Source organism: Montipora capricornis, chromosome 4 (assembly GCF_036669925.1).
Source record: "Montipora capricornis isolate CH-2021 chromosome 4, ASM3666992v2, whole genome shotgun sequence".
Taxonomy (NCBI): Eukaryota; Metazoa; Cnidaria; class Anthozoa; order Scleractinia; family Acroporidae; genus Montipora; species Montipora capricornis.
The window spans coordinates 39,634,796-39,652,295 of NC_090886.1; the positions used below are offsets into that span (position 1 = coordinate 39,634,796).

Below are 17,500 nucleotides of genomic sequence, written 5' to 3' on the forward strand. Positions count from 1 at the left end.
TTTTAAATCTACTTTTATTGACATAAGTTTATTGACGTAATTTTGGTGGTAATTACATGTATAAAGTGTTCTAAATACAGGTGCCGGCTCGCGGAAACGAATATTTTTGAATTACAATACTGGAACATTGGACGTAATTACTAATAGTTTCCTGTGGTGGTCGATCCGTGCCTTTAACCATGCATATTTTCTACTTTCATGAAAAGCTGCTGAATTAGAGAAGGAGCCACATTAGTAGAAATATCATGCACCAAACTTGCCGTTTTTTCAAAGTAAACTTTTATGCTTCTGCCAGTCTCGTGACTTCTTTCTAGTTAAGTTACTGTGATGTTAAGACCTTCAAAATCAGAACCAGTTGGTTTCCTGATCATTTTCTTGTAACAAAATTGCGTTTGCAAGCCATGCATTTTATCTCTGGTTGCAAACGCAACTGACATCCTTCATGATAGGGTGTTATGACATTTTCAGGAATTCATCAAGTGATTTTTTTTCTTTCGTCTGTCTATAGGGCGAATTACGTGGAATTCGAGGTTTAGTCCCCTCCAATTTTCTTGAAGATTTGTCTGATCCATCTGAAACCCGACAAGGATCCGCTCATGAAGACAGCTATGTAAGTAATAAACTCTTATTTCTCTACACTGTTTAAATTCCCTTAATTTCGTGTTCTTTCGTCGAGATTCTTCTCCTCTGCGGACTACGGCGTCGGTGGCTGTCTGAAGTATTGAACTTTGGTAGCATGAACTGAGTTGATAAAAGTAGATTGATCTTCCTTGGAAGATTTTGATAAGCCTTTCGGGCGTTACTTCTTTGTTTGAGCGAATGACGAGATTGTGGGTTGTGACGTGTTCTCACATCTATATATATTTACAGATTTTATGATATTTTGTGAGTCCATGTACTTGAGTTCGTTGGCATAAGGCGTGCGATCCCCAGGGGTGAGAATGTACCCAATGGTTGGGAAATCGGTATGGAATATTTCTATGGGGATGCTCTCTCCTCCTTCCAGGGGATATTTATTACTTGCGATAGTTGACTGTTCTCCTGCCACTGGAAGTGCAGTTATTGGGACAAAAAAGCCGAATGAAATGTATGATATTGGCTTGATAAGTTGTGCTGGTTATTTTAGTGGGAAAGTTCTGTACTTACAATCCAAAACTGAAGTATTGTAAACGAGCCGGTGAGACGGGGGTCATAAACTGCAAGTATTCTGATACGGTTGAGCGCGTTCTGTCAATCAGTAACTAACTGTCTGATTACTTGACGAGAAAGTGCCATTCTTTTTTTTTTGTTCAGTGATAATGACGGTGATCGTCACGACTACATGTATGACAAAGAATAAACCTAAGTATCATCAAAGAGGCCTTTTGCAGCTAGTGATCACATGGTACAAAAACCGCCGCCCTGGAGGGCAATTTGCGCACTGGCACATCTAAAACAAAGGAAATTTAAATTAAGTTGTTTGGTTTAAGATGTCCCAGTGTGCAGTTTGCTCTCCAGTGTGGCGGTTTTTTGTACCATGTGATCGCCAGCTGCAAATGGCCTATTTTTTGAAGACTGATTGAAGTGTCTTACTGCATTCCGTTGATTCTGTTAATGTCATTGATCAACACAGGTCATTGCCTAATGGCCCCCTTGAATGCGTGGTGCTGACTGGATTTGCTTGCGCTCAGTTGACGTCCTTCTGTTTTGCTTTTTGGTATTTATCTACACTTTCTTCGCTGTCATATAATTTAACACTATCTTTCTTATCATGAAGATGATGATAATTTTCCTTCAAGAAGATCTTTTCTAATTATCCTATAATCATCCTGCATACCTTTTTCTGTGTAGTGAAGGAAGAACCTGCTCTTCACCAATGCGTCTATGAGTAGTCTTATATTGGGAATTACCGGGTATATGTGTTGTTTTTAATGATTGTTCTCTCTCCTCCGAGAACTTTTTCCATCAGGTACTTCGACTTTGTCCTCTCAATTTCCTCAAAAACCAGCAGTTAATATGACTTGAATTGTTTAATTTGATTGTGTTGCCCGCAATCAGCACCTCAGCTCGAAATCAAAGGTCACGAACGTTATTCTTTTTGTTGTTCGGATTACCTCGCTTATGATGCATGTCGTTTTGAACTTTGAAATCACTTTCGTTATTCTTTCTTGACTTTTGAGGCTTGTTTCGAACTTCGGAAATCTTGAAGCTATTCTTTTGATTTTCGTATTCCTCAGACTCATTTGAACCTAGAAGATTGCGTCTGTTTGTGCTGTTTTTCGTTTTGCCAGTGGGTGGTTGCGTTGTATCCCGTTATTCTCTGCATCAATAGCTGGTTAACTTATATTTCGTTATTGGCGCTTTGATTACGTCATATTGCACAATTTACTGCACCATTGTTCACTGCTATGATTGTACTTACTTACTTACTCACTTCCATCCTTCCTTCCTTCCTTTCTTCCATCCTTCCTTCCTTTTTTCCTTCCTTCCTTCCTTCCTTCCTTCCTTCCTTCCTTCCTTCCTTCCTTCCTTCCTTCCTTTCTTCCTTCCTTCCTTTCTTCCTTCCTTCCTTTCTTTCTTCCTTCCTTCCTTCCTTTCTTCCTTCCTTCCTTTCTTCCTTCCTTCCTTTCTTCCTTCCTTCCTTCCTTCCTTCCTTTCTTCCTTCCTTCCTTTCTTCCTTCCTTTCTTCCTTCCTTCCTTTCTTCCTTCCTTCCTTCCTTTCTTCCTTCCTTTCTTCCTTCCTTCCTTTCTTCCTTCCTTCCATCCCTCCTTCCTTTCTTCCTTCCATCCTTCCTTCCTTCCTTTCTTCCTTTCTTCCTTCCTTTCTTCCTTCCTTCCTTCCAATCCTTCCAATATCCCGGGAATAAGATTCTTTGTTTGTTGTATTTGCATGATAATGTAGCATTCATATTGAAATGATATGGAAATACCTGGAACAAAACGTGTTATTTCCAAATTGGGTACAACATTGAGTCAGCCGGTTAGTTCTATTATGCCGTGATGGCGTAAAACATAAGAATCATAGGCTGAAATGGGAAAAAAGTCAAGGTACCGTAACTTGCAAGTGAGTTTAAGCAAGGACAATGACAACCTCAGCGAAAACGCCTCGTCTAATATAACTTGTTCAGGGGGTACAACGCGAGCGAACTATCCTGTAACTGGATGGGTACTAACCGTTTTAGAGTGAAGTTAGAAAATGAATGGTTCGTTGTTGTATGGTCGTGTTGTCGTCAAAACCTAAAATTTGGTGATTTCACGTTGTTTTTTAGTGCAGCACGGTATTGAAATGCAATAAAATGTGTGCAGAACTATTATATTTCCTTTTTTTTTAAACCAGAATATTCTTGTTTTGTGTCGTTGCCGTAGCGAAAACGTGTTTACTTTTTTTTTTTGTCTCTTGAAATGCACATTGAGCCAGGAAGCAAACTATGAGAGGAAGTGAGTCATACTGCAGAATACAGCCCGCTAAAGTAACCAATCACAGCGCGCGTAATAATCTTACAATTATGATTCGATTTTCAATCCAGAAACCCAATTATCTTGAATGACTAGCAAAAGATGTCACTTTGTTGTTATCTCGCTAGGAATCTCCTCTGGCGTCTGCCGAGAAGTACAGAAACATCAACGGCGGCACGAATCACGTGACGCCCAGTGAGGACACGCCCAAGAAGAAGAAAGGTATCTTTTCTAAGGGAAAACAGATGTTCAAGAAGATTGCCAAGAGTCATAATTCGCAGAATTCCAAGAGGTGACACTGCTAATGGCTTCGAAGCGCCTCGTGGTACGCCCTTCCCGGACTGAGTGGTATTTTGCATGTAAACAGCACGACTACGTGTTAGTGAATACCGGTCTCCAAAAGCTATTTTTCAACCAACGGCTTGTCACTGCTATCAGGGACTCTATCGGAACACACCAAAGGGTCAGATCAAGTTCAGTAATGAGCGGGATTAGATCCACTTTGTCCAGTAACGGCCTGTGAAGTGTCACCACTAATATGATTGACGGCGACAAAAAGGTGGACGAAACCGGAAATGGAGTTTTCTCATTTGCTTGAAAAGGGGATTGAAGAGGTAGCACATATGCGGTCGGTCGCACAGTAATTTTTTAATAAAGTTAGGATGAGCTGTCCACCGCTTTGAAAGGAGCGATCGACGTTTTACCAAACTTTTAACATTACAGTTTAGAGGATTTGACCCTTCAACTTTCCGGGCGCTTAAAAAATCGCCAAAAAAAGACATTATTTTGAAAACAATCTTTTACCGACTCTAAAAAGACACTCTCTTCTTAAATTTTCACGACTGACAACTGACTTAAAGAGGAACTCCAACCACTCTTGCTGTGCAGTCGTCATCTGTATTGGGGGGGGGAGAGGGGAGGTGGGGTGAGGTGCTAAATGTAAAAACAATGCGCTTTTAGTGAATTTTAAAATAAGTTATCATTTTACATACGTACCATATGCCAGCTTCTCAAAGAAGCCGTTTTTCCAGATCGTTTTTATATATAACTCAAATCCCTTGGGATAGAAACGACTTCCGTGGCAAACTGAGTGTAAAAAAGGTATTTTAAATTTAAGTGTTGATCATTTATGATTGATTTTCATATTTATTAAGTTCTTACATGCGTTTCGTGGACTACATTCGCTGCTATGTGAGTTGCGTATTGTTTGCTTTTCAGTTTCTCTTTTATCGTTTGGATTTAATGTGAAATTTAATGTGAATGTTTCTGGTTTTGAACATCTGCAAGAGAGGACGAGGCAAAAGAACGGATCCCCCTGCCTCATTACTCTCGCAAAGCTATTTTAAGTTTTCGTTCCCAATGCCGTGCATATTGAAAAATTTTATTGCGTCGTTACAACCGACCAATCAGGTGCCTCTCTAAAAAAAAAAAAGCTGCGTAGCTAAATAAGATTTTAAAGAACTATCATTGGAAGAGGCCCATTTATGGAGGATCCGTTCTCTTACCTCATCCTCTCTGGACACCTGTCAAGATTGGTCTAAAAGGTTAATCAAGGGCCTCCACAAACGAGGCAAGTTGTTATCGACGAATATTTCCCGTCGGCAACTGTTAGTGTCCACATACGAAAAGTTAAGTTGTTGATAACCGGTACGTTTTGCCAGAGCCTGGGAAAATAGCGACAAGAAATGAAGAACCGCTGACTCTAAAAAGCGTTTGCGTCGCTGCGGAGTAGACTTTAGAAATCGATAACTTGCGCACAGACGGGAAAAAAGAGAGTTGTCGATAACAAAACGGTCTCGTGTGTCATCGACAACTAAAGTAAAGTGAAACTACTTTGTTGTCGACTATTTTGTTTCGCTGATTGTAGTCGATAACTTGATTCACTAAAGAGTTATCGATTACAGTTTGCCTCGTTTGTGGAGGCCCTCAAATCACTTGGCGTTTGACGTTGTTCGAGGCGCGATTTTCGTCGCTTACTCGGGCCCGAGATATGTGCGCTGGCGCATTTTCCGAAACAGCGGCTGGCTGTTGTGCAGAACTTATTACTATTCTTATTGAAATTAATAGGCGGAAATAGGTTGTATAGTGTCCATGTCAATGAAGGAAATCTAGTTTTGTAGCTTTCAGAAAATTGAATCAGGATCTTTTATCTGAGATAGATATTTTACTCTGTAAACGTTTCGGCGTAAGTGTAAATATGGCAGAAGTGTTAAAGACTATAATTTATCAGTCGCGAAGTTTCGGGTGTTGGCATGTAAAATTATTTACTTTGTTACTCTCGTGACAAGTCTCGGTGATGCTTTGTCCGCGTAATTACATAGTTTTGTATGATGGCCTTTCCGCGGAACATACCATAATGTTCAACAAGCTGGTCAAGTCGCACAATGTTAGTGGCACGGGGGAGTTAAGATCTGTTTAGATCTGGAACGTGCAGTACACACGTTCGTGTCCCATTATCGAAATTGCATAATAATTGTAACAACCATCTATGCTTGATATTGTACAATGTTCTACCAGAAACCCGTAAGGGTTGAAACGTGTAACGCGCTTTCACAGCTTCCGAATATTCAGTGCGAACTGATTGGCTGAATGTTTCAGTGCTAAGTACCATATTTGGAAACCCCTCGCTCTTGTGGTTCCAAATATGGTACTTAGCAAATTGAATATTCAGAAGCTTGTTTCCCAGCACACAAGGGGCCTTTACACGTTTCAACCCTTATGGGTTTCTGGTTCTACTTAGTTTAGGAAAGGCTTGTTCTTGAGTTATTCTTTTCCAGCGCCTAGTTTTCGCGCGTGTGGATTAAAAATCAGCGCACGAAATTGGCCTGGACCTAACGTACATTCTGTTACCGAGAGCAAGATGAACAGGATGACTTTTTTGGTCGAGTTTCCCAAAAGAAAAGGATTTGTGAATTTTGTATTCCGCGATAGTCCTACAGAATGCTTCCTTGATTTCCTTATCCTTTTTTTGGCAGTGAATTGTTGTCATCGTGCAACTTTCGTACCCCATTAGTTGGTTTCCAACTAATACATAGAGACGGAGATATTGAAGGTGAAATCCATAATTGCTGGTAGACGAACAAAAAGGAGGAGGAGGAGGATTTTTTTCTTTTTTTGGTCAACCAACGTGATGACGAAAGGTGAAAATTACTAACATCATGGTATTCTTCGGAGAGGCCACACTGGTATTTCTCATTAACACGTGAACATACATCGTTACCCAATAGACCGTTTTCGAATTCTCAAGGCTGGACTGGGTCTAGCATAAAATGGAGGCTAATGCGGGCAGATCTTTTCATACACAAATTAATTTGCCCACATTCGCTTCCGTTTCATGCTAGATCCAGTCCAGCCGTGAGAATTGAAAATGGTCTTTTCTCGAGCTCTCAGGCGCTTCTGGTGCGGTTACGCATGCTCAGGTTAGGGTTAGTGTTTCTTCACTTGAATATGTTGATTGGCCAAAAATAAGACACAAACAGCAGTGATAAACATATTGAACTTGTTCATTTTGATTATGACTTGACGTTTCGTATGTGCTCTACATGTACATACCTTTTCAAAAGTAACTGTTGAAATTTAAAACAGCTACTTATATATAACAAAGCGGATGAGGGGACTGAAACTTAGATTAAGCAAATACTTATTAGTATAATAATAGTAATAATAATAATAATAATAATAATATTAATAACAGAAAAGATTAACAAAGCATCAGCTTTTCACTTCCGACGTTGACGTTGAAAGCTGGCTCAAGTTCAATAAAGAACCTTCTTTAGACCTTCTTTACTCAAGAACTTGAGCCAGCTTTCAACGTCGGAAGTGAAAAGCTGATGCTTTATTAATCTTTTCTGTTTTTATTATTATTATTATTATTATTATTATTATTATTATTATTATTATTATTATTATTTTACTGTTAAGTATTTGCTTAATCTAGGTTCCAGTCCCCTCATCCGCTTTGTTATATATAAATAGCTGTTTTAAATTTCAACGGTTACTTTTGAAAATGTATGTAGAGCACATACGAAACGTCAAGTCATAATCAAAATGAACAAGTTCAATATGTTTATCACTGCTGTTTGTGTCTTATTTTTGATCAAACTTCGATGGCCCAAGAACAAAATATGTTGATTGGCCCTTTGCAGCTGGCGATCACGTTGTACAAAAACCGCGATACTGGAGAGCAAATTGTGCACTGGGACATCTAAAACAAAGCAACTTAATTTAAATTGTCTTTGGTTTTAGATGTCTCAGTGCGCAATTTCCTCTCTAGTGTGGCGGGTTCTGTACCTTGTGGGTCCTTGTGATCGCCAGCTGCAAAGGGCCCATTCTTCCGGTGTCGTGTCATTGTGAATATATGAATACCGATTAGAAGCGCTCACCCACGAGTTTGCACAGACTGTTACTGCGTGTCGTGTTTTGTACGTGATATTCCTTACTTCAGAGTTATAAATATATTGTAAAGGAAACATATTAGAAAAGTGTTAAACTAATGTTAAATAATATATTACTGGGTTTTCTGACGTATTTATAGACGTTTTTAAATAAAACTATTTTATAAATTGACTTGATTGCAAACGTCAGTATGCTAACAGTCCTCAGGACTACTTTCACCCAGAAGATCAAATTCCATCGAGGTATGAGTTGATTGCATCAAACAATGGGATTAAAGCGGGTTTCCTTTAATGTTTCTGCGGACGGACTTCGTAGCTCTATAAAATTAAAACAAATTTAAAACAAATTGCGTCGAAACAATGCTTTAAGTATTCCACTCCGGAGTGAGGGTTTTTAAGCCGTGTTAAAAAAAAAAAACAAATGTTTCTAATTATTGGTGTTCTGGTGAGGAATTAATTAAGTAAGAAAATTGTTCGAGAAGATTTGATCAGGCGTTTACAAAATAGTCGGCGATCTCTTCGATAACGACTAGTTCGTTTGAAATACCTACTTTGATTCCAGTCTCCAAACGATACTTATTTCCAGTACTTAAAATTACCAGTTGAAGGAAAGGGGCGGATTGGGCCCGAGACTGAACGAGAAGCTCGGACTCGGACCTCCCTATTGCAAAGTCGATGATGTTTCCATGGTAATCTACACCTTTAAACCTCATTTGAGTGGCTCCCGGAGGAAGCCTGGGGTTGAATAGCAGTTGGCTCTGGCCATGGATTCGCATTCCGCCGTAACCATATAACAACGATTGAAGAAACCCTCCAGCGCCGGTGATAAAGTTTACCGCTCCCCCACCATCAGCTTCCTCGGTCCAAACCATAAACGGCGCTTTGGCGTTAACAAAGCTTTCATTGAACGAACTCTCTGCGCGTGCGTAGTCACCGACATCCAACCAACCAATAGCAAACATCGATTTAGTCATCGCAGGACCTCGTGGGTTTGTCCTGGGTTCGTAAAAACGCAAATCACTCCGTCGAACATTCAAACTCATATTCGCCATTAACGGAAATCCAAGCAGAATGACATCAGCTTGTTTGACTTCTCCTCCTTGATACCCATCGTATTCCGGATGATAGTTATTTGTGACGTCAAACGGGACGTACATATTCTCCGCGATCGTTTTCCAACTATCGGAAGCGTTCGGCAAAACTTCGTAGGCGAATTCGAGATTCAACTTTGCGATCGTGTTCGTATACGCTGAATTGTTCACGACCTCTGCGTATTCGTCCGGTGGCATGACGTTGCAAATCACGTAAGCTTTCTGAGAATCGTTATACACGGCACGACTGACCCAGAATTCCGCAGTGGCTTTGATGAGCGGAAATGCCTCGTTTTCAAGCCAATGCTGATCCCCGGATGCAGCCCACAGTTGTTTAACGGCAAATGCAATGTCTCCAACGATGTGCTGCTCGAAGTCGGAATAGATTTCACCCGGGCAGACTTCTAAACCCGTTAGGGCGCTTTCCCATGGAAACATGGCACCTTAATAAGAGGTAATGAATAATGAGAATTGCAAGTAGAATTGACTCACAAGAATAAGAACGAATGAAAAGATGTAATTAAACTTTAGGAAATCAGTTAGCAAGTGGGCCATGGGAAGTAATGAAAATTGAATTGGGTGGGATTTTTTTAGTCAGTGAAGAGAAGGAGGGCAGCAAAGATCTTCACAGTTGTTTCATTAGCAGGGGTAATTTTTGACAATTTTGTGAATCGATGATTATTCATGACCAATTGAAGGTCCTGAAAATCAGTGAAATTGTGTTAAAAAGTCGCGGAAAGTCCTTCAGTTTTTCAGAAACCTTTTTAAGGCGATTGATTCTGCCCAAACGCTCAGGTCGGCTATAAAGTTACTACGAATACATTTCTATTGGTCGGAAAGGCAAAGGTGTCATTCCAGTATCAGCAAAAGCCTAGGCTTTCTTATAGGGCGCTTTTCATTCAGCCAAAGTTTTCGGAAATTTCAGTTGCAAGTCAAATGGAAGGGTCACTGGCATTTTTGTTGCATAGAGAGCGCCCATACAGCGTTTCACTTACCTTTGAAGCCATATTTTTTGGATTTCTCTTTTGCGGCCTGGAGCCTCTCAAATCTATAGGAAAGGCAGGTCCGCGCCAAATCCTGATGCAGCAAGACTAATGGCGGGAACATCCAGGTCTCCTGGTCCCAGAACACGTGACCGTTGTAACCATTAGTGGCCAAGCCTCCAGGACTGAGGCCGAACACCCGAGAGGAACGAAGGGAGCTATTGAAGTGAATCAATAGGAAAGGAAAGGAACTTTAATTAAATATTTAGTCTTCTAGCGCTGGAGCGCTAATTGGGAACACTGTAAACTGAAATCAACAAATTAACGTAAATCAAATTTCTTGTACTTGTACTTGTTCATTGCTGTGAGTTAAACATCTTCAGTTCCCACGGCCTGCTCCCGTCTGACCCTGTAGCTCAGTCGGTAGAGCAGCAGTGATCTAACCCGAAGGTCGTGGGCTCAATTCCCACCCTAGTCAGAGTTTTTCTCTGTCCTTGTGTGGACCCATTTCCATTAGTAGGTCTAACGCTCACATGGTTCATATGGGGTACAAAACTAGCACTTCTCATTACACTCTATTCAGTCAGGAACCCATGACCCGGAGCCTACAACTCAACTGTGTTCGTGTAACGGCGTTTTCACAGACCGATTTATTTTTAGATTAAATTTCCCGCGAATGAGACTCCCACAGGAGCCCGATGACCAATTACAAGAAATTAAGCTGACATCATAGGGCCACCGAACCGGAACTGCCTTTGTTTTTTGACCTAATTAGCGGGAAGGGCTAGTCTAAAATAAACCTACTTGTGAAAACGCCGTTTCACAGACGCTGTATGGAAGTTGCAGGCTCCAGATGGGCTCCTGATTCAGTTAAGTCTGTTGAAATGTTGGTACAGACGCATTAATTTAAACACATGTTTTCTGTTTTGGAAGAATTGGAGATTTTCGTGCACTCACCTTAGAGTGTAATATAGGCTACCGGAAATTGTCTGAGCCAAGTTAAGATCACCATCCACCTCAATCCGACCAGCGTCCCACAGTTCTTTCCAAGCTTTCACGTGACTTGCTATCAGCATTTCCGGTTTCTGTGACGCTACGCTGTAAGCTTCATGGGCGCGAGTCACGAAATCTTTTGCGTCCAAACTGGTGGCAATCGCCGTGATGAAATACAGAATTTGTGGTTCAGGAGAAGATCGGATTACCACTTGAGAAGGAATATCACCCCACACGACAGCTACACCTAACTTTGCACTGTCAGGTTCCTCGGTTATTCTGATATAGCCCGACATTGCATTTATTTTAGCGTCATGCCCAGAACTTCGTGGCAATTCCACTCTTTCAAATTCAATGTCAGCACTTGGGGGCCCAAACGCATTTGTCAAGTTTAAACGAACTGGGTCACGCAAAGTGTTCTTCAAAGCGACTTCCGTGACAAGCAAATGCTTATAGACACGATGAGCATAAATTCGCTGCTCCAACGAGAAATTTTCCGCCAGGAACCGGTGGTAAAACACTCCTTGTTCGACATTCAAGCTAAAGATTTTTTCTGTCGCGTTGGAGCTGAGATTGGTGCACAGAACAATGGCAGAAGTCGAGGGAATTCTCGCTCGGTGACTTGGAGTTTTAGTGCTGCGTCCGTTATAAATCCCAGAAACATACACTGTGTCGCTAAAAACTGTTGTGGCTAAGTATCCGTTTCCCACACTTGGATTTAACCTTGGATCAGAGGGAAGAGCTGAAGATTCAAAGTTTGTTGAGTTTGGGGCTGCAACCACAACGTGACCGAAGGAAAAAACAGCCACAGCCACAGCCAAACCTACCGCTGCCAAAACAGATGCCATTTTACCATGTTAATGCCTCCTTTTGTGACCCTTTCAGTTATTTTTCTCAAAGCGGTGATCACGAGGAAGAAGGTTTGAAGGGAAGGGAAAAGCTGTTTCGCGATGCTTTCGCTTCCCCAATTTGCGAATCTCCTTGCGCGTGACTTCAGGTCGTCTCGCTGTTCCCATGGTTTTCCGGACAGGGGACTGGGCACGAAATAGTGAACCTCGGTTCCCGGGGGGTGACCAGTTGAACTATAAGGAAAAGACGCCCCGTCCACACTTATCCGATGAAAACGATCAATGAAAACGGAACTATTCAAAAATGCTCTCCAGAGTGGAACTTTTAGAAAACGCTGAATTTCGCGCGTACGTGTGGGCGGACGAAAACGGAACTTTTCGAAATCAAGATGGTGGACAGTCGCTTCACTCTCTTGTCTTCAATACGTACTTGGGCTTATTTCAAACCTTATCAATAAAGGGCAAAATTACTCAGCACTGATTGGCTGAGACAGAGGGCATTCTTTCTTAATCGAGGGCATTTTTGGTAATCAAGAGTAATTTTGCCCTTTATTGATAAACAAGTAATCACATGAGTCCTCGTACTATTAAGGATTAATTGCACTTGTGTTTTGGAAATTTTCCAAATTGCCCTCGTCGCTTCGCGACTCGGGCAATTTTGGAAAATTTCCAAAACACTCGTGCAATTAATCCTTAATAGTGTTCGGCCTCATGTGATTACCTATACTAATTGCCTGTTTTCAAGCAAATGGGAATAGGGGACATGTCAATCCACCCCTCCCCCCCCGGAGCATTCGGATACGCAATTGCGATTTCCTGAATTCTCCACCGGATATTTTGTAAAAGAAAATATCATAGCAAAATTCCGTGCAGTCATCCGCTCAGCCAAAGAATCCCCACAACCCCCACCCCCCCCCCCCCCCCCCCCGCCTATGCCCCTGCGAATCTACATATAGAAATTAAATGTTCTCATTTCTTTTTTTTTTTGGTGTCGCTTTCCAAATGTTAGGTCAATCAATTTCAGAGCAGAATGATCCTAGCTCAATGGAAACGAAACGAGAATGACTTAGGATATTGTTGAAAACTTAATAATAAATGAGACAATAAGAAAAGACGTTCAAGAGTGCATTCCTTAAGTTATAAGAATTTTGTCAACCGGATGTTCAATTCAAGATCATTGCCAATTTTGTTTACTCTTCGGTTTTGCAACTTGTGACATTTCTCATTCGAGAACGCCCGACACAATTGTCTATTGAAGTTACAAGAGAAACTAATACTGACAAAACCGGCTGCCTCTTCCGGCCTGCTGAAGTTTTTCATTTGTATTGTTCCTTAGTTAAATAGTTCTCGTCAAAACTGTGGTTTTCATAAATCAAGGATTACCTGCTATTGGACGATTGGCCTGTAAGAGCGAGAAATGTAAACAAATCGTTTGCTCGTTACAATGAGCTATTTTCGGTTAATTTGAACCTGGAGTGAGTGACGCAGAGATGCAGATTTTTTTGTCTTCGCCCTAAAATTTATTGATTTTCCGCGTCGCGCAATTAAACAAACAAACTTTCCACTGTCCCTTCGTCATGGATTTTAGTAGCAAAGAGGTGTAATGTTTTGTACGAAAACAACGACATGGCCTTTCTTTGCCCTTCTCAGCTATCACTTAAAAAGAAAGGTAAGCTTTTAGCCAATATGCTTATCGCCATTTGTTGTAGTAAAAGAAATCATTAACCGAACATCGAATTCACTTCTTAACGTTAACATCACAGTGTTTTTGTAGCGTTATTGTTCGCACAATTTCACTTAAGATCTGAAGTGTATTACCTCGTGCTTTAATTTCTGTTAGCGTTGCAAGAGAAGAGACCTTATCATCCACCCGACGTCTATCGGCCATCGACTTCTTTAGAAGAAAATGGAACAAAACCTTTAGCAATTACAAAATCTGCGATGAAAATTGGGTCGACAACAAGGCACAAACAAGGAAAGCGAACCGTCAGAATAAATGAGTCTAGATTCATACACGACACGCTTATTGAGGAAAAAATTCGAATGGCTTCCTTGGAAAAACCAGCAAATATTCGTGTGAAAGTAACGCAGACTTATGAACCAGTTGACGATGAAGAACTTAAGGTACGCAAGGGGAATTGTGTAAAGCTTCTTTACCAGCAAAATGACTGGGTCTATGTCGTGGATTCGTCAGGTAACGAAGGGTTTATCCCTTTCTGTTATTGCTCCATCGCTAACACATCAACAGATTCCAATTCTAAATCTAGCACTTCGGGCTACGAAGATAGCTTCGAGGAAAGCGACGATGGAACCGGTGAAAAAACGATGATCCACGATAAACTTCACTTTACGAGGACAGAAAAACCCGAAACCAATTTAGTGAGTTACTTTCCAAAGCGAGCTTGTGGTCCGCAGTTGACAGTACTTTTTGACTACAAAGCTCATGATGAAAATGACGTGAGCGTTTCTCGTGGGGAATTCGTTGTGCTTTTAAATGATCAGGACGAAGATTGGGTATGGATTTCAACGGAAGATGGCGAAGAGGGCTTCGTGCCACGAACGTTTGTTGTATCACACGTGTGTGAAGGTAAATATAGCGCTCAACAGCAATTTTCTTCGCTGCTTTCGAACCCGGGCTTTCGAATGAGTGAAGTGAATAAAGAATGCGAAACAAAATGATAAGAAGAAGGGAAAACTGATAGGACTGTCTATTTAAGATATGGGTTAACTTTGGGATCCCCGAGCAAACTGAGAATAAGAAACTTTCCATGTTGCTGATATAATGTCGACGAAGATCATCTTAAAGGTATAAATCAGTGCAAGGTGGTTTTCTTTGCTGGATGATACACTGAAGAACTTACTATACCACACAATCTTAAGAATATGTTGAGAACGTTTTCGGGCTCAAATCGCAAAAAACTAGGAAAGTTCAGTCCCAAACTTAGACGTTCTCCTAAAACTTGAAAAGAGAGAGTACTTGTGCCGATGGAAATCCTTATTGCATTTTTGAGTCTGGTTTACCAAGCTGGCGACATTTTTACTTTAAATCAGATAAATGGCGTGAGAATTGGATTTTGTTTTTCTTCCCCAACCAGACATAGTTGCAAAACACTGTGTCACAAACGTTTGGCGTGGGCTGCAACATTAGAAGGGACACTAATAGGGTGGGTGCATTTATAATTAATGGTAGGGATGACCGTATATTGAGGAATTCGACAAAGAAACGTGAGTTGTTTCCTGGCCAAAACGTAAGCTTAAAATAGTCACTTCACTTTGATTAATTAAAACCTATTTTCGGCACGGATTGCAGGCCATTAAACTACGTTCAGGTGGCAACTGTCTTACTATACTGGCAGGACGGAAATTGCGGGTGTAAATGGAGCATTCCCGCAACTGAAGAGGAGACAGTAAATGCTAAATGGTCACTCGGGAACATACATAATTGGTTCTCCCCCCCCCCCCCCCCCCTCAACCTCCCGCCATAGGGGCTTTTCCGGGCCAACGCACAATCACAACAGAACAGAACATTTAACAACAACTGTTAAGAACCCCAACTGGCCGGAGGCAAGCTAGTTGGCTATTTGCAAGTGCAGCTGAGAAGTTGAACCAGGGACTACCAGGAAGGAATTCAATCAATGGTCAGCGGTTTTCTTGAACCCGGGGACCCCGCGGAATCTCAAGGCAAGCGCCCTAACCACTAGGGCTGGGCAACACTGCCTCCTTGAATATCTGAAAAAAAAAAAGTCCGAATGTGCTTATTGGCTTTATCAGCAGGAAAAATAAAGTCTCTGCTTACAAGCCAGAAGGCCCACCAGGCCGGCACTTATCCCTGGTTTCATTAGCACGAAGCGACTAGGAGTATTTCTACTCCTCCCTGGATGGGATCCTAGTCCATCGCATGGTTACCCCCAGCATTAGATTCGCCGGTACCCATTTATACACCTGGGTGGAGAGAGGCATCGTGAGAGTAAAGTGTCTTGGCCAAGAACACAACACGACGTTCCCAGGAAGGACCCAAGCACACTGACCATGAGCAAGAGCCCATCTGGAGCGTGCAACTTCCATACAGCGTCTGTGAAACGGCGTTAGGTTTATTTTTAGACTAGCCCTTCCCGCGAATTAGGTAAAAAAACAAAGGCATTTCCGGTTCGGTGACCCTATGACGTCAGCTTAATTTCTTGTAATTGGTCATCGGGCTCCTGTGGGAGTCTCATTCGCGGGAAATTCAATCTAAAAATAAATCGGTCTGTGAAAACGCCGTTACACGAACACAGTAGAGTTGTTGGCTCCGGGTCATGGGTCCTGCCATGAGGCCACCGTGCCTCCCACTTTATCAGGAGGCTTTCAATGATTTCACTCCACCATCACTATAACGTGACATTTGGGAGTTTAAAGCAAGGACAACGGCAACCTCAACGAAAACGGCACTGTAAATTTTAACTAGGTGCTATTGTAAGTATTTTGCGATTAATCTATCTTGCTCACGTTGTATACAATACGTACGAACTATCGTGTGACTAGATGGCTACGGTTTCTTAAAGACGGAACGTTGTTGTATCAAGGATGGCGTTGTCGTCAAACCGCTAAAATTTGGTGATTTCACGTTGTTATTTTGTGAAGTAAGGCAAAGAAAGGCACTGCAATGCGTTCCGCACGCTTGCAGCAGCGCGATTATTTTTCCTTTGTTAACCAATGACATTCTCGCTTTGTGGCCTTGTTGTTGCCGTAAACGTCGTCGTTGGTTAAGCTTCCTGTTGATAGCGCATGCACCAGATGCAATGCTGAAGAGATTTATGTTTAATTAAGGACGGTTCCTACTGTTGTCATTGCGCATATGTTCTACGCATTTCGAGATACTCGGGTTTCCTATGGGTGGTTCTTACTAATACAGGGATATCTTTGAGCGGTTTAAAACTATGCGAAGAAATAAGAACTTAGCAGGTGCTCTTGGTATCCAAAAATAAAATTGAGAGGTAACCATGCATTTTTCAGAGGTAATTAAGCTTTAATTTGGAAAAGAACGCCATGCGTGGTTACCTCAAGTTTCATTTTGGATTTCAATAACACTTGTTAAAATCTCCTTTTCTCTCGTATTTATAAACCACGTAAAAATGCCTTTTAATTAGTAGGCACCGTCCTTAAGATTTTTTGGAAATTCCACTCTCATTGTCCATTAATTCTCATTGGTTTCACAGCTTGTATTCAGCGGTTATCCCTATCAACTGTTATGGCTCAAAACTCGACCGACATGAACTCTTCTGACGTCACACCAACAAGTTCGTGTTCAACCGGCGGGAAATCTACGTCGTCTTACACAGACGTGACGTCATCGCTGTCGACCGACAGGACTTATTCGCTCAAAGGATCACGGTTAATAGTGCTTGAAAACTTTGATAGCAAAGCCTTCGACGATTTAACTGTTCGACCTGGGGAATACATTTATGCTAATCTCAAAGATCAAATTGTGCCTGGCTGGATCTGGGCGTATTCCCCTACAAGCAAGAAATCTGGATTTATTCCTGACGATCGCGTGAAAGAGCCTGTGGTGACAGATATATGAAAGATACGCGGCACTAATGTTGGGCAACATTGGTGGCATGGCGTGTCGAGGGCGCGACCCAAGGTATTATACTGGCCAACACTGGTCGTACGAAAAACGTCGGCAGTGTGTACTGTTTAGTCTGTCCATCATGGAATAACAAACACTTTAATAATATCGGCCAACAATGTAGTTGGCAAATGTTGTTGAAATGTTC

General features: G+C 41.6%; 3 protein-coding genes across 9 annotated transcripts in view; 2 read left to right on the plus strand and 1 right to left on the minus strand.

Annotated features, from left to right (window-relative positions):
• Positions 1-5,716, plus strand: part of LOC138046911 (RIMS-binding protein 2-like) — a 52,055-nt gene extending 46,339 nt beyond the window's left edge. For 6 of the 7 annotated variants that reach the window (XM_068893527.1, XM_068893528.1, XM_068893529.1 and 3 more), the window contains 2 exons: positions 509-610; positions 3,564-5,716. In XM_068893527.1, coding sequence (XP_068749628.1) covers positions 509-610; positions 3,564-3,731 — 270 coding nt within the window. In that variant the 3' untranslated portion in view covers positions 3,732-5,716. The remainder of the gene's footprint in view (positions 1-508; positions 611-3,563) is intronic. The other variant, XR_011131747.1, reaches the window with a different exon arrangement.
• Positions 5,717-8,096: 2,380 nt separating this feature from the next.
• Positions 8,097-11,919, minus strand: LOC138046913 (protein-glucosylgalactosylhydroxylysine glucosidase-like). Its single transcript, XM_068893533.1, has 3 exons — positions 10,861-11,919; positions 9,916-10,121; positions 8,097-9,363 (listed from the first exon to the last, which is right to left on the minus strand). Exons 1-3 carry the CDS (start codon positions 11,742-11,744, stop codon positions 8,318-8,320), a joined length of 2,136 nt encoding a protein of 711 aa, XP_068749634.1. The 5' UTR covers positions 11,745-11,919; the 3' UTR covers positions 8,097-8,317.
• Positions 11,920-13,272: 1,353 nt separating this feature from the next.
• LOC138044720 (SH3 domain-containing protein Dlish-like) overlaps positions 13,273-17,500 on the plus strand; it is a 4,652-nt gene continuing 424 nt past the window's right edge. The window contains exons 1-3 of the mRNA XM_068891155.1: positions 13,273-13,413; positions 13,585-14,331; positions 16,940-17,500. The exon at positions 16,940-17,500 is cut by the window's right edge and continues 424 nt beyond it. Coding sequence (XP_068747256.1) covers positions 13,371-13,413; positions 13,585-14,331; positions 16,940-17,304 — 1,155 coding nt within the window. The 5' untranslated portion in view covers positions 13,273-13,370 and the 3' untranslated portion in view covers positions 17,305-17,500. The remainder of the gene's footprint in view (positions 13,414-13,584; positions 14,332-16,939) is intronic.